The 16,217-nt window shown below is 54.5% G+C and overlaps 1 protein-coding gene across 1 annotated transcript; it reads right to left on the bottom strand.

The window, feature by feature from the left end:
* Positions 1-4,357: 4,357 nt before the first annotated feature.
* Positions 4,358-14,343, bottom strand: SH2D2A (SH2 domain containing 2A). Its single transcript, XM_043453494.1, has 8 exons — positions 14,217-14,343; positions 13,409-13,563; positions 12,493-12,674; positions 11,678-11,767; positions 11,239-11,407; positions 7,815-7,964; positions 7,153-7,461; positions 4,358-5,453 (listed from the first exon to the last, which is right to left on the bottom strand). The coding sequence occupies exons 1-8, from the start codon at positions 14,248-14,250 to the stop codon at positions 5,301-5,303; spliced, it is 1,242 nt and encodes a 413-aa protein (XP_043309429.1). The 5' UTR covers positions 14,251-14,343; the 3' UTR covers positions 4,358-5,300.
* Between the last annotated feature and the right edge of the window lie 1,874 nt (positions 14,344-16,217).

The following is a 16,217-nucleotide window of genomic DNA, read 5'->3' as shown; positions in this document are numbered from 1 at the left end:
CTGGTTGTCATTGGCCTGGACTGGTTTGGAAGCTTTGCATGGAGATTGGGGGCTAGACAGATATCCTTGGAGCCTCCATCTAACTCCGAGCTTTTTGCTTGAGAGGATGGGGTAGGTTGGGGGAGGGTGGTGGATGAGGAGGGAGGTGGCAGGGTCTGTGGACTTGAGTTGGCTGTAGGGCACCAAGGTGCCCAGGAGTGACAGGATAGTGGCATGATTCCTCCTCCTCAGACACGGTTCAGATAGAGATGGAAGATACTGAATATTGGTCACAAAGCAGCAAGCACATCCTGCTGTAGACACTGAGGGGACTTGGAACTCCAGTAGGGCTTAATCGCAGTGACTTCATGCAGGAAGGGAGTGTTAAACTCCTGTGAAAAGAAAGGCCTTGGATGCCAGGCAAGGGAATGCTGACTGAACGAAGATGCAGGTTCTGAATAGGAAAAACACTGGGAGGAATTGGTGTTTGACAGTCCTGGTGACAGAGAGGAAGGCTGAGACCCGAGGGGCAGTTTTGAAGAAGTGTGTGGTGGGGACTTGGGGATGAGAAGGAAGTGAGGAATCTCACCATGCTTCTGGTCTTGTGAGCTGGGGTAAGTTGAGGAGTCTGTTTCTCATTAAGTACAGAGGAGGGTTTCATTGCTTACAGGAAAACCACCCGCTTATCTGAAATCTGACCTACTTCGGGTTGGAGCCAGACAGGGCTCCTGCATCCCACAGGGACACGCGGGCTGTAGTTGTCCAAGTCAGGGCATCCAGCCAGCCTTCAGCAAGGAGCCTTCAGCCTGTACCACCGCTCCCACCATCCACAGAGGCACTGAGGACTAAGGCCGCCCCTCGGGAGTCACAGTGAAGTGAGGTGGTGAGGTCGGCTCAGTAGGGCCCCAAAGTCTGAGGTCCCAAGGAGTCAGCTGCTCTTTCTGTATCCAGGGCTCTGTAGATGGGGTTGCCACACTCCTTCCTGAGTTGCCGTACTCCTGGGATTCAGCTCTTCAACTTTGTCATTTTAGGGGCTGCGTCATGACGAACCTGGTGGTGCTCTGGGTTGGGAGGCGAGGCATATGGGTAGGGAGAGTCCTGGTGTCTTCTGTGAATGGACAGATTTAAGCCAGACATCTTTCAGTGTCTTCTTGTGTCCCATCTCCTTTGGTTCTCCGCAAGTAGTAAACTTTTTTTTTTAAACTGCAGAGCAGCATGGGGGATCCTAGTTCCCCGACCAGGGATCGAACCCATGCCCCCTGCAGTGGAAGCACAGAATACCTACCACTGTACCACCAGGGAAGTTCCAAGCCACTTTTTATTCCTACCATAAGATAACATTTTACTTGGTTGGAATTTCCTGGTCACCAAGAGAAATAAAAGTTAGAAAATGAACAGACTCTATTTGGGAGGGCTTCCTGAGGTAGTAACCTCAAGTTACCATAAACAGGAAAGAGAAGACGGGGTGAGGGAGATGAAAGGAGGGAAGAGGGATAGCTTGGCTAAAACTGGCATGGCAGCAACAGCCAAGGGACTGGGGCGGGGGGAGGGTGGTGGAGGTGTTGGTCAGAAATGGATTCAAACCGCCCTGTAAGGTATTGGAGGGGCAAAGCCCACGTTGACCAGGACAACGGAGCTGAGGAAGGTGGGATCCACAAGGAGCAGACTTAGGAACTACACGGAGACGGCACAGCTGTCAAAGAAGAGGGCGTTTCGGCTCCTACCCCAAAGCTCTGACGCCTGGGCAGGAACCCAGCCACGTCTTTGTTCCAGCTGGGTGCTGAGCTTACTGACCAGGAAGCCGCAGTCATTTGAAGGGCTGGCTGAAGTTCTGAGGGGTGGCAGGGTGGCGGAACGCTCTGCTGCCTGCTCCCAACCTTTTTTGTACCCCCTCTCCCTCTGCTCAGCTTCATTTCCGGTGGGGACAGATGTTCTGAGGCCAGTAGGGGTAGCTGAGGGTACAGCCTAAGTGGTGACTGCCCCCAGCCCTCCTCCAGTGGGTTCATGCCGTGGAATTAGGATAGCTAAGGTTGGGGGTTAACATCTCTCAGCCCCCTGCCCCTGCTCTGGTCCCCTGAGCCAGAGTTACAGGGCACCATACTGAGACTGGACTGCATTAGCTGAGGGAGCTGACCTGATAAAGGGGACAGCTTAAGGGAGACAGGGGCAGGGAAAAAAAGGCATCCGCGCAGGCCATGGTGCTCAAGGGACTGGAACCAGAGGACAGAGCTGGAAACTCGCGGCAGGGCCTTCTGCGGGCTCTGGAGGGGATCTGGGGCTCAGGGTAGGTAGGAGACTCCTCTCTGATACAAGAGGGTTTTGAGCCTGAGAGCCCTGCCTAGAGGAGGCTGGCAGGATGGAATAACCATGGGGAGACTGAGTCAGCTGGGAAATGCCCTTCCCCTCCTGGCCCGAGTGGTCCCTACTGGGGCAGGGTAACCTGCCCAGCACAGTCGCGAGGCTCCCTTTCCTGTATATTACTCACTCAGCTTCTCCAGCTGAGGTCTCACTGTAGCCCTGGGCCTCCGAGGGGGTGAAATCAGCAGGATGGTGTGGGGGTGCCCATGGCTGTGGGAAGTGGGGAGAAGGACGCTCCACTGCCTGGGTCATCAGGGCTGGGCCTGCAGCTGGAGCCTGGGGGAGGACCCGGGCCTTATCCTAGGGCCTGGGAGGGGCCCTACAGTGTAAGGGGAAGCAAGTGCTTGGGATGACAAGATCCGCCCTGACTACCTCCAGTTCCCTGTCATTTCCCCTCTGTAGAACTCATTTTCTGATTTGGTTGAACCAACAAGTCCGTCACAAAGGGTTCGAAGTCCCTTCTAGCCCCACAGTCCTGCTCTGCGAAGCCCCTTGCTTGCCTGGCCTCATCTGATCAGTACAGTAGCCCCACAGGCAAATAAGGCACTCCCTCCATTTCAAAGGAATGTAGGGAACGGCGCAGAAAAAAGCTTCCCTGTTAAAGGTTGGGCAGTGTGTTAGCAACAAAGCGCAGCAGAAAGCTGACAATGCTGGTTGTCAGGATCTTCCCACCCACTCTGCTGAGCCTACCCCTAGCAGTGAGGAGCACTCACCCCTCTCTAGCAGGCTTTGCTCCTTCAGAGACACCGAGTGGGTCACTAGGCGTTCCTGGCCCCTCCCCAAACCTGCCCACCCTGTTCTGTCCTGAAGTCCAAGGAAAGCTCATCTGCTGACTTTGATTTCCAGCTCCTGCTATACAGCCAGCCTCTCCTTTTTCTACCTCCTCCGCTGCCACAGGAATCAGCCACCAGGTGACTCCCTGAGTCTAATCTCAGACCTTTCTTGCACTTTCAGCCTCTCCTCCCCAAAGCCATCTGCTCCCCTCCCCTCCCCTCCACACCCCCCACCCGCCCCCCTTTGCCCTCCCACCTCTTCTCTTGCTTAGGAGGGAGTTTAGACCTATAGACAGAAGGAAGTGGAACCCCACTCTGTTGACTCAGCAACTGTATTTCTCCTGGAGCTGATTAGCACTGAGTGGAAAGGAGGGGAATTGACTAGTCACTGGGGCTGGCCCAGTGTTGGCAGCGCCTAGACCCAGGGACTATGTCTTCAGGGAGGGGTCTGGGGGACTTCTGTGATTCTGGCAAGTACACAGGGGCCCTTGGGAGGGAGACAGACCCTGATGGACACTGATTGTCTTGACTGAACTCTCCTAGAAATGAGAGTAAGAACAGGCTGGGACCACAGGAGTACCAGAAGCCTTGTGAGTGGTTCCCAGGGTGGGGGTGGGGAGCAGTCTCTGCTCTGAGCCCTCAGGGTGATCCAGGGGCAGACACAGCCCTGCCTCAGAGAGACCCCTTCTGAGACAAAAACACAACCCGAGGCTGATTCTTCTAGGTGGTTGAAGCTTAGAGTATGGAGCTTGGCCACAGGGGCAAGAGGCCCTGAAGTGGGTCTGGGAGAGAAGAGGAAACATCCTAAGAGGAACAGGGGAGGCTTAAGCCCAAGAGGGGGGAGCCGCTGCAAGGGGGTCCCCTATCCTAAGGGGCTCACACACAAAGGTTAAGAATGCCCCCTCTCCCTTCCAGTCCTGTGCTTGGCAGGGAGGTTGAGGAAGGAGGTGCTGGGGCTACCTTTCAACCATTCCCCTCCCTGCCCCTCTTTCTTCCCTGGCAGCCCCCAAGCGATGTAGTCACCCCTCTGCCCCCGGCTAGCTGCCGAGCCCACCCCAGTTAGGGAAGGAATAGTTTTCAGAGAGCTTTCTGTGTCCCTCACCTTGGTGTCTCCCCACCCCCAGCCCATAGATCTGTGGCCCTTGCCCAGGTATCTTTCGACCATCGACCACTCTCCCCAATTGCAATGGTCATTTGACAACTTGCCTTCTGCAATATAAGAGTCAGAGACAGAAGGAGCCTGGAGTACTTGAATCCCTGTTGGGGGAGGTGGTTGGTAATGATTTATTAGCCAGACAAGAATCAACAAACAAGTTCTAACATCTGTTCTCGCCAAACCATTCCTCAGACAACAGCAGCATTGGACCAGGGCCCAGACTCCAAGGCTCGAGGGCCAAGGAAATCAGACTCCAGGAGGGGAAACCAGGGCAGTAGTGGGATGCAGCAGGGCTCTCCTAGCCCTCTTCCTTAGAGGCAAGCTCTGAGCCACTGGATTCTTGGAGATTCTTGGGAGGGAACCAGAGGGTGTGTCCCTAAAAGGAAGCAGACCCCACATTTGCTCCTCTGGCCTCCAGGTTTCTTTGTGTGGGCCCAGACCAGTTAGGGGAACAGGGCTAAGCTGGGATCTGGAGGAAGGGAACCAGCACCCAGGCCCCCATGCAGTAGAACTCTGGAAAGCAGCCAGATTTCTTATCTGAGGAAATCTCAAACATTTCCCATGGAGAAGAGTTAGTAGAGTAGGGTACAGAACAGAGCACTAAACAGAAGAATCAGGAAGCCTGGGTTCTAGTCCTTGACCTTGACTAAGCCACCATCCCTCTCTGGTTTTGTTTCCAAAAACAAAGCTGGAGTTGGACTTGATCAGTAAGGGCAAAGGAGATGCTGCTCCTCTTCTCTCACCCATGGCAGACATCACTAATCAATCATGGTGTTCTTTTCTGCTGAGTTCAGATATGACCTTAACATCCTTTCCAAAGCAGTGCTCCAGGCGGCCACAATCAATGGATTGGAGTTGGCATCCAAGGTGACACTTTTTTGCCATCTTTGCAATAGATGATGGTTGAGGTCCTTTTCAGCGCTGATCACCTACAGTTTGTTCCATCCACATTTCCTGAGAAGGATGGCTGGGTGTGTGTGAAGGTCTCTGGACCCGCTGTTCCAAGTTATCCTTCCCCAGCTCAGACTCACCAGCTACTGAGGAGGCCCCAGGGGGAGCCACGCCTGTCCTCTGTCCTGAAGCACTTGTCTAGAAAGGTTGTGGGGGAGAGTGTGCCCCCAGCGGGGTAGGGGCTGGTGCGGCACAGTAGGGCCTTGTTCAGCCAAGGAGTTCTCAGAATGCAGATTCTGTAGAGAGAAGGATGGTCCCAGGTGATACCCTCTACCTTCTGCCTCCTAGACTTACCTGCAGCCTCTGATCTTAACAGAAATTGGCCTGCAAAGAGGAGATCTAAACCTCTCTCATTCATTCAACAAACATTTCCTGAAAACCTGCTCTTTGCTAGGCACTGTGCCTGGTGCTCTGGAAACAAGAGATGAACAAGTCCCATCCCTGCTCTCAGGGAGCTAATACTCTGCTGGGGGAGGGGGGTATTGGTATCAACGATCAGTGACATGACAGGTGTGTAGAAAGCTTCTGTGGTGAGGTCAGGGAAGTCTTTGCAGAAGCGGGGAAGGGTGGGCAAGCTGGAGGATGATTAGAAGGTTGCTGGGCAGTAGGAAGGTACGTTTGTAGGAAGTAGCTATAGGCAGAGGGAATGGCGTATGTAAAACGTTGGAGGGTTTGAAACCGCTTGGTGTATTTGGAGAAATGTGACCAGTTCAGGGTGGATGGGTGCAGCTGGTGATAAGACTGAGGGGGTGGCTCCCCACCCCACCTGATAATAGAGAGCTTCATGGGCCTGGTAGCTGTTTTAGAAAGACCATTCTGACTTTCCTGGGGCAGTGGATCAGAAGTGGCAAGATTGTTGGCCAGGAGATCACTTAAGAAGCTCTTGGAAAGTCCTGATGAGAGAGGATGGGAGCTAAAACTGACGAAAGGAAAAATATATTTAGGAAAAGACCCAGCAGGAATCAGTACCTATAGGGGAGTGAGGGTGAAGAGTGGGGAGATGTCAAAGAAGCCCTGCAAACCTGGCTTGAATAGTTAGATGAGATACCAAATGGGAGAGGGAACACAGGAGGGAACAATCAGGGGAGTAGGGTGAGGACACTTGGCTGTGCTGAGTCCAGAAGGCTGTGGGATGTTGGGGAGCTGAGCAGAAGCCTGGAGAGAAATTCACATAGAGATGTGGACTGCTGACATCAGCTCTAGGACGGCAGTCAGGGGTGTGTATAAAGCGTGATCAGGCACAAGGGCTGAGGGGGAGCCTGAGATGCCAGCGTTGGAGCGGGGAACGGAAGAGGGGGGCAGAGGCAGAGGGATTGGGTGGGAGCTGCAGTCTAAAGAAACAAGATACTGACTTGACCTGATCAGTGAGAAGTCTGGGCAGGTGTGAGGATTGCAGGAGAGGGGGCATGTGCAGAAGGAGGGGACAGGCAGGCACCCCGTCCCCTGAGCTCATCTGAGGTGCCATGAAGGACTCCAGATGCTCTTCTTCAGGAAGGCAGGGCCCTGAAGGCTGAGGGGAGGACCAGCTGAGCCAGCATGAGAGAGGCCCAAGTTCAGACTGGGGAGGAGAGATGAAGTGAAGGCCAAGACTCCTGCCATAGGGTGGGGTCGATCTCAGGGGGTTCTGAAGAGGGCCAGCCAGGTGGGAGGGACACAGGTGCAGGTGGGTGAAGGCTGAGGGGACCTGCAGGGCCCTCTGCTTTCTCTGAGAAGTGGAGAGGGCGAGGACTTGACAAAGGGGAGGCAGGTCCCAGTAACTCCAAACAGAGGGGCCTGGAAGAGGGTTGTTGGCAGTCTCAACCCTCTGTTCTTCCCATCTCTGACCTTCATTCACCCTGACCCCGACATCCAGTCTGAACACCTTCTCCACCCTTTCAACCTAGCTTTCAGGAAGTCTTCCTTAGGGGCCTCACTTTTCCCTGCACCCCCATTTACCTGGCTGCCTAGGACAGGCCTGGACTGGCATTTCCGTAGGACTTCATGCCTGAGGATGCAGCGCGGGTCCTGACTCCTTGAATCAGGCTCCCTTACCTCCACCTCGGCATAAATGTTGCTAGGGGCTTCCCCAGGGCTGCCCCGGCCCATGGCGTAGAAGTCGATAGGTTCATCAGGTTCGTTGTAGATGGGGTTGGAGGGTTTGGGGGGCAGGGTTGGGCGGGGTCTCGGAGCAGAGCTCGTGTAGACTTCCGGCTGCAGCTGAGGTTTGGCGGGGATGGGCGGCTTGGGCCTGGGCGGCTGGGAGGGCTAGGACAGAAGGCGAGCAGGGAGGAGAATTGTCGTTGTTGTTCAGTCGCTCAGTGGCGACCGACTCTTTGCAACCCTGTGGACTGCAGCACGCCAGGCTTCTCTGTCCTTCACTATCTCCCAGAGTTTGGTCAAACTCATGTCCAATGAGTCAGTGATGCCAAGGCGGAGAGTGGGTCACCCTAACCCAGGCAGGGCCAGAGCTGGAACCCAGTCTGAGCCTCCGCCCCCTGCAGGCCTTCTTCCAACCCACTGGCCCCGCCCCCTCACACAGGCCGCGCCCTCCTTTTCGTCCCCAGGCTCCGCCCCTCTCTCAGGCCCCGCCTTCTCTCCCAGCGCTTCGGGTCACATACCTGCTTTGGCTCCCCAGCTCCATCTTTCTGCGTCGGGGCTGTACTTCGCTCGTTTTTGAGAATGGGGCTATACTGAAACTGTGAGTCCTGGCTTTTGCTTCCAAAGTCTGATTCTTCAGTCCTTAGGGACAGCCCCGCGGGCTCAGGAGTCTGCGGGGGTCGGGGCGGGGAGGGGGGCCGGGGGTGTGGGGGAAGGTGGGGGAGAACAGGGTGGGGGCGGGTAAAGAGAAGAAAGAGGCCGTGGGGATGTGATGCCGGAGGGATGGCTGGTGGGAGTGGGCAGGTGATCCACGGAGGGCAAAATAATCTGGTCCATATGGAGAATGTCGGGGTGGGGGTGCAGCAGGGAAATTTGGGTGGCGCTGGATTTCTGGGTGAGGCAGAGGGCATGGAGATGGCAAGGAGACTGGGAAGTGGGACAATTGCTCTGGTCACAGGCGATATTTAGCATTTAAGTTAACTTCATCTGGAACACAGGCCCAGACCAGTCACCGTTTGTGCCTGTGGTTGTAAAACTGCAACCAGGCCTCACAAGTCTTTAGCCTAAAATTTTTCAGCTTGGGGATAGATCTCCAAGACTTCTGTGCCCATGTTTACTTCTGCAGCTGCAAGAGGAGTACATTATACAGCTAACAGCTAGATATTTTAGGGACAGAGACACTGCCTCAGGGGAGATGAGCCTTATAGGGTTCCTTCCCATGTTAGGTGTGCTTTTAGCTCAGCATTTATCACTGGGTTCACGAATGTTTTCCACATGCATGATAATTTTTGGAGGCTCAGCCCATAGGGCTTTTCTCATTTTTCTGCAATCTGCCAAGTGCATGTCTCCATCTGACAGTGTTTGGGCACTTACTGCATGGATTCAAATCAGAATTCTTTTTCCCTGCCCTAACCCCCTAAGAGATCTTAGCATTCCCTTTATGAATATAAAGTAGCACCTCTGGGACTTCCGTGGTGGTCCGGAGGCTAAGACTCTGCGCTCCCAATGCAGGGGACCTGGATTTAATTCCTGGGTCAGGGAACTAGATCTGACATGTTGCAACTAAGACCTGGCACAGCCCAAAAAAAAAGCCCCTCTACCCTGTTGCTGAAACAGCAGCACCTTAGGAGTCAACCCGGACACCTCCCTCCCTTCCTCCCCACGTCTTATGGAGCACAAGCCGTGCTCCTTCCACTGCCTAAATATCTTCACATCTGCCCACGTTCTCCCTGCCCACAGCTGCTGATCCTGTTCAGGCCTCCTAAATCCATCACCTCCTCCTGCATCATCTTGCCCTGCCAACCCATTCTCCACTCTGTGAGCAGAATGAACCTGTAGAAGTTCCTCTAGCAATCCTTCCATGGCTGCCTGTTGCTCCAGGATAAAGCCCAAACTCCAGAGAATGTGAGTGACAAGACCCTCTGAGGGCTGGTCATAGAGCTTGGTCTCTGACAGCTGCGCCCTTGGCTCTCACAACTCCAGCTGGCTCCCCTGTCCACCAGACTTCCCTACATCCTATTCACACTGTTTAGGAATCTTCAGGTCTCTGCTTATTCCTCATGAAATTCCACACAATAGTCACCCCTAGGCACAGTCCCTTACCAACTTCTTTGTACAGACTCCAATCAAGCTCCAAGCGGCTATTCTTGCCCAGGTCATCAATGACCTTCTGTTGGCCAAATCCAATGGTTAATTCTAGACCCTCTGGCATCTGCTCTTCCCTGATGGATTTTCTTTGCTTGGTGTCTAGAGCATCACACTCCTGGTTCTTCTCCTCCTCTCTCTCTGGCTGCTCCTTCTCAATTTTCTTTGTAGATTCCCCCTCATTTCTGCAAACTCTCAATGCTGGAGACTTGGTATTCTTTTCTTTTCCATCTATGCTCATTCCTGAGATTTCATCCCTCCTGAAGGCTTTCGAATTAATCCGTTTACATACTGATGGTTCCCAAATGTTGATCTACAAACTAGACTTCCGTCCTCAAATCCCAGTCCATATATTGCAACTGCCTAACTGGCATCTCCATTTGGATACTGAATGGATGTCTCCAACCATGAATGTCAAAACTGAACTAACTCATGATCTCCCCTCTCTCCCAGACTTGGTCTTCTCGTAGCCTTCCTCATCTCAGTCAATACAACCCCATCTTTTTTTTTTTTTTTTTACAACTCCATCTTTTAACGTTCCTCACTCAAGCCTGCAAAAACCCTCTTAGCTCCACCTTCCAAACTGACCCAGTGTTCCACCTCCCCGCCCCTTCACCTCTGCCAACACGGTCCACGCTGCCGTCTTCTCTCCTGGAGTATTGTAGTGGCCTCCATCTGATCACCTATGTCCCTCCCAAACTTTCCAGATCATGTCACTCTTTAACTGCCCAGTGCATCTCATGTAGAATAAAATCTCAAATCATACAAGAGTCCACCGGGCAGTCCTTCACCCCTGTGATTTCATTTTTTACCTCTCTTCTCATGCTAGCTTCCTCAGTGCTCTTACTCTTATTCACACACATCAAGGATCCTTCTACCTTAGGGCCTTTGCACCTGCTGTGCCATCTACCTAGAATGTTTTTCCTCTAGTTATCTGCATGACTTTCCTCCTTCCTTTATTCAGACCTCTGTTCAAATGTCCCTTTACCAGAGTAGCCTTCGCTAAGGTCCCTGTGTAAAATAACCCCAACTCCATCACTCCTTGTTTCTGTATTCTGTTTATCTGTATTACGCATTCATTGCCTGTCTCCTGTCACTAGAATGAAAGCTCCATGAAGGTAGGGACATTTGGGTCAATTTTGTTTGGTGCTATTTCCTACTGTCCAGACCAATGCCTGGCACAGAGTGGTCCCTCCGAACCGCCTGAATGATCTGCGGGAGGCCCTCTCTGACATGGCTCCCCACCATGTGAGCTAAATGGCACCCCACTCTGCATTTCCTCTCTCATCACACTCTCACACTTGATTCCTATTATTTGTCTTTGCCGCTGGTAAGTGAGCTTTGTGGGTTTGACACCCATCTGTCTTGTCTCGGTAAATATCTCTTAATTTAAAAAACAAATGGCCCTGGGAATTCCCTGGTGGTCCAGTGGTTAGGACTTGGCGCTTTCACTGCAGACTTCAATCCCCGGTCTGGGAACCGAGATCCCTCAAGCCCAGCAGCAAGGCCAAAATAAAGCCACAAAAACAAATGACTCCTGGGCCTAGCTGACCACTCCCAGCCCCTCCAGTCTTTGTGTGACCGAGCTGGTTTCTCAAGGACCCCTCCACCAGCACGCATCTTTCTGGAAGGGCAGCCAGCGGAGATGTGTGGAAGAGGGATGTCTGCGTCCTCCGTGGGAGTGGGAAAGTGCCTGGCGAGGTCCTGCAGCCTGAGTTCTGCATGCGGTGGGGGTGGGGGCGCCCTGGCCTGGGTCCCCGGGGTCAGGGTCAGTGTCAGGGCCGGGGTGGGGATGGGTACCTGGCGGGCGAGGGGTTCCGTGAGCGTCTCCCCGTACGGGCTGAGCGGGCAGGCCGTGTAGTGCAGCAGTAGGTCCTGCAGCCGCGCGTGGGCGCTGTCCTCGCCCAGCACCACGTGGCGCCCGTCCCCCAGCTGGGCCAGCAGGAAGTGGCGGCAGCAAGTCCGGCTCCTGGAGGCACCAATCAGGATCAGATCTGCTCCCTCTTTCTTGGCCAGGACACCAGCACCAGGCGCGATCTCTATCCGCCCCAGCGCCCGGGTCTCCCATCCTTAGTAGCCTGGGGGCTGGGCTTAGACCCCTCCGCCCCTGCTGGGGGTCATCATGAAGTTCTGCCCCTCACACGTTCTTCAGCACCAAGTCCCGCCCCCTGATTAGCCCAAAGTCCTGCCCCCTTGTTGCCGCCCCCGCCCACCCCCACGCGCAGTGCTGGCCCCTCACCTGTAAGTCAGCACAAAGGTCACGGCGCTCTCGCTGAAACGCACCAAGTAGCATCCCTGAGGCTTAGTCTCCAGCAGCCTCTCGGCCTCTCTGAGGATGATGGAGAAGACACGAAGGGCTGCTCAGACTTTTTTAGCCTCACCTCCTGTCTCCCCTGCTCTCATAGGGGACCCCTACCTCCACCCAAGCCTGCTTAAGTGGACAGAGAAGGGCGGAGGTGGGGGAGAGAGAGGATGTGGTCACCGTACTCCCGCTGCAGGGACTGGGCGTGGACACGGACCAGGGGTTCCACTCAGGAGACCTCCCGGCCCTGCATCCTCCTCTTGGCCCCATCCTGGAAAGGCAGCCTGGAGTAGGGGGTTCAGGGGGTCAGCGCTGTGGCGGCAGCAACGGGGATGGTATTAGACTTCTAGACTTCAGAAGTTGCACAGAGGAGGTAAGCATAGAGATAGATACAGGAGAAGTGAAGCCGAGAAGTGGATGAGAAGGGAGGAACTGCAAGGGAGGGAAGACAGAGGAGAGGGCTGGAGAAAGCCCGAGGTAAAGATGGAGGGAGATATGGAGGGAGAGAGATGGAGGCCGAGGTGGAGAATGAGCACTAGAAGCCTTAGAGACAGGAGGAAAGTGGAGGCACGGGGTAGGGGGTTTGGGCTTGTGCCTCTTTGGTGATCTCCCCTAGGAGAGCTGCCTTAACGAGTAACCTCAAAACCTGCAGGAGTCAGAGCCTGGCTTGTAGCCTCAATCTACTGATTGATGCCAGGACCCAGGACTGGCCCCTGCCCTGCTCTGAGCCTGTTTCTTCCTCTGTGACTCACCTCCGGGTGATGAAACCGTGGAACCAGATGGGGGCCGCCCCGTGCTGTAGGAGCTCATGGGCCTGGGTCTTCTGGAACCAAGCCCGAGTCTCGGCCTGTAGGATCAGAGCTTCTTCCCTTGGCACCTCCTCCTTCCCAACATCCTTTGGATTGCAGGCAGCTCCTGGGGCCTGGAGAGGTGCCTGCATAAGAGAAGGGTTCAAGGAGGGGAGAAGTAGCCATGATTCTAAGTCAGCGGCCGCCTCCTTATCCTTACACCTACTTGCTCTTCGACTTGTGGAGAAAGCTCCCTGTCCCCATTCCAGTTGCCTATTTTAGGGTATCGTTTCCCAGAAAGTCCTTCCCAAAGTCTGACTTGTTTAGCTCAAGCTGTTTTTGTTTCCAGGGGAATTTCCTTCCACTTCCCTCCGGGTCCTGTGGGTCTTTATTCCAGTAGCAGTGAGCTCTTTAACTGTGCTTAAATGGGAGTGAGGCCTTCCAGATGGACAGAAAAGCTTTCCCTGGCCTGAGGGATGAAGGGAACTCTAGAGGCCAGAACGAGGGAGGGCTCATCCTACCGTAGGAGGGACCGAGCTAGTTCGTAGGGACGGTTTCCTACTGACCGGATGGGTGAGGAGGACTGAGATGAGGGTGGGCAAACGAAGGCCATGGACAGAGATGTAGATGCCTCCTTCTGGAACTTCAATCACTGTACCCATCACTTGTGGACTCGCCCTGAGCTTCCCAGGGACAGAGAAGTAGCGAGTGGGCCTTTCAGCCACTGAAGGAGGTGCTTCTCATCTCCTTTCCCTTCCTCTGGGCCCCCGGCCATGTCGGCAGCCCCTGCTCATTCCTGCTTTGGCCTTTGTCCACCTGCAGGCCCACCCCCGTGGGAGGTGGGAGTAGAGGAGGGAGCGCCCCCCAGGTTTCCACTCACCACAGCCTGGACAGCTGGGCCCCTGGGGCTGGGCCAGGCTCCCTCGGGGGCCTGGAGTCGTGGTCCCAGAAGCAGGCCCGGGCCCTGGCAGCTCCTGCGGTTCAAGTCCAGGGGCTGGAAGGTGCTGAAGGTTATGGCGGGGGCCTCTCGACTCCCTGTTAGCACAGAGAGGTTTCTCAGTCAGGGCCTGCGTCTCTCTCTGCCGCCCACCATTCCCCGAGGCTCAGGCTCAGCCCCTCCACTTCCCCCGCTGCCCCGGCAGTCCACTCATCGGGGACCTGAAGGACAGGCACAGTCATGACAGCAGGAGAAATGCAGGAGGGATGCAGAGATTATTTCTCAGGGAGGAGGCGTAAGGAGCCCAGGAGGCATAGAAGGCTGAGGGGATAGAGGGGCTTGTCAGGGAAATTGGGCCCAGGGAGGAGCGCAGGGAAGCCAGCTGGCCCAGGAGTTCCGGAATCCGGGAATGGAGGCAGATCTCCTCAGTGCAGGTCCCGCTTCTGGCCCAGGCTCCTCTGCCTCCCACCCCACTTCATTCTCCTGCTTCCTCCTCTCTCCTGTAGAAGAAGCTCTCCGCAGACCCTGTCCCCTTTATCCTCAGGGCTGCATGGAAGTGGAGCCACCCGAGGAGGAGGACCAGGGGCTGTGGGTCTCCTGCCAGTCAGCCTTGCTGGAGCGCAGCAAGGCGTGTGGCCAGGGTGTGGCCCCTCACCCTGGAAGTGGGAGCTGAGGCCCAGAGAGGAGGAGGGCAGGGGTCGTGGGGGTCTTGAGGTTCCCTCCCACCCACATTCTCCAACTTCACACTTACCTTGGGGGCATATCTGGGCCAGGGGGAACTCCATGGGGGCAGCCTGAGAAAGGAGCCCCTGGCGCAGGGTGTGTGTGTATGGGCTCTCAAAAGGTGTGCATACTCAGCAACTCATCTCTCCTCTCACCCCAGCCCCCTGGGGCAGGAAATGTCGCCTCACCCACAGCCCTAGCCTTCGCGGAGGACTCACGTCATGGAAAGCCGTAAGACAATAGTCCCTCCCCCGGAAGCCAGGCGCTGGAGGTGGTGGTGGTGTGGTATTTGTGTCATTGTGTGTCTGGGGGTGCTGCTGTCTTATCTCCATCCCTCCTGATTCTTTCTACACGCCCTCACTCCAGACTGGGGCTTCCCTCCCTCACCCTCTCTCTGGTCTCTCTCTCTATTAGCAGTGACAGCCGAACATCAACTTCAGAAGAATAAGCCTTATAATGTGAAGGGGTTTCAGGTTTGTCGAAGATTCATACGCAGGACTTTGCTCTTAGGACACACGAGGAGGGGAGGGGGCAGAGCTGCAACAGGAAGAATGTGGGTCAGACTTTTGAAGGACCTTCTGAGGTCTTATGAAACCTGTGAGACAAGGGGGTATGGAGGAGGAAGCCTGGCTTCATCTTCAAGCAGGTAATGGAACTGGGTTAGGACAAAACCAGCCATCCTGGAGAAAGGGAGAGGGGATTTCCTTCAATTAAGCAGGTCATTATTAGCAGCAAAACTATCAGCAGTTGTTATTAATGACTTCCAGGCTGATGTCTTAAATCTGCAGTGGGCTTGCATCTCCTGCCACCCTAGAGGACCAATCCCATTTCTGTCTTGTGATCCTCACTAATGAAGAGGAGATGGAGGAACATTATCGCCATTTTCCAGATGGGTAAACTGAAGCTCAGAGAAGTTAAGTGCCTTGGCTTGGGTCTTTCAGTGTCTCAGGTGCTCATGGCAGAACTGAGACTAAAACCTAGATCTTCTTTGACTAACTTCACTGTGATTTAGGCCAACAGTCTGTGACTATGTGCCAGGCACTGTTCTTGGTGCTAAGAGTCCAGAGAGAAAAAGGATGGATCAAGGCTAAGGCAACAGGGTTTTTTGTTTTGTTCTGTTTTAATATTTATTTATTTGGCTGTACCAGCTCTCAGCTGTAGCATGTGGGATCGTCTATCTTTGTTGCGGCATGTGGATCTTTAGTTGGGGCATGCAAACTCTTGGTAGCGGCATGTGGGATCTGGTTCACTGACCAGGATGGAACCAGGGCTTCCGGAATTGGAAGCCCAGAGTCTCAGCCACTGGACCACCAGGAAATTCTCTAAGGCAACAGTTTTAAAGGAAGGGAGGAGGGATCAGGCAGCTCAGGAGGAGGCGAGGCCTTGGAGTGTGGGTGTGACTGGGCCAGCAGTGATGCTGGGGGTCATGTTTACTTCTCAGAGGTGTTAGGGAAGTAGCTCTGCAGGCTAAATCAAGACTCCAGAGTCCTTCTCCGGTGCAAGGCAGCACGCACTCTGGCTCTGGCAGCCTCCAACTAGGTAAACCACTGCTGGCAGCCCCTGAGCCAGCTTCCGCTCCAACCATACAGCCCCTGCTCCACCCCATTTCCTTCTTCCATGAAGTTGAGCGTGCTCGTCCTTCTTCTAGAAATACCTTCCCCCAACTTCTTCAACCCTACTCATCCTCCACAGCTCAGTTCAGTCCCCTCTTCTGATGTCCCAACCCTGTATACACACACACACACATGCACACACATGGTTAGATTAAGAGCCTCTGAGGTGGGCTCTTGTGTGCCAGCCCATACCACTAAGCCACCACAATCTCCCTTAGGTACCTGTTGGCAAGTCATTTCCCTCCTCTTGACCTCTTGGGATAAGATCCTCAAAATGAGCTGAAAAGAGAAACATCCACCTGTTTGACAAGCATTTTCACTTGAGGACTTTCTCCAGACAGGGCACAAGATGAAACCACACCTTAGAGTAACCCTGGGTCAGGGAGATCCTCGGGAGAAAGGAATGGGAATCCACT

The sequence above is a fragment of the Cervus canadensis genome, chromosome 2 (genome assembly GCF_019320065.1).
Source record: "Cervus canadensis isolate Bull #8, Minnesota chromosome 2, ASM1932006v1, whole genome shotgun sequence".
Classification (NCBI taxonomy): Eukaryota; Metazoa; Chordata; class Mammalia; order Artiodactyla; family Cervidae; genus Cervus; species Cervus canadensis.
This window is presented reverse-complemented; position numbering and strand designations above follow the sequence as displayed.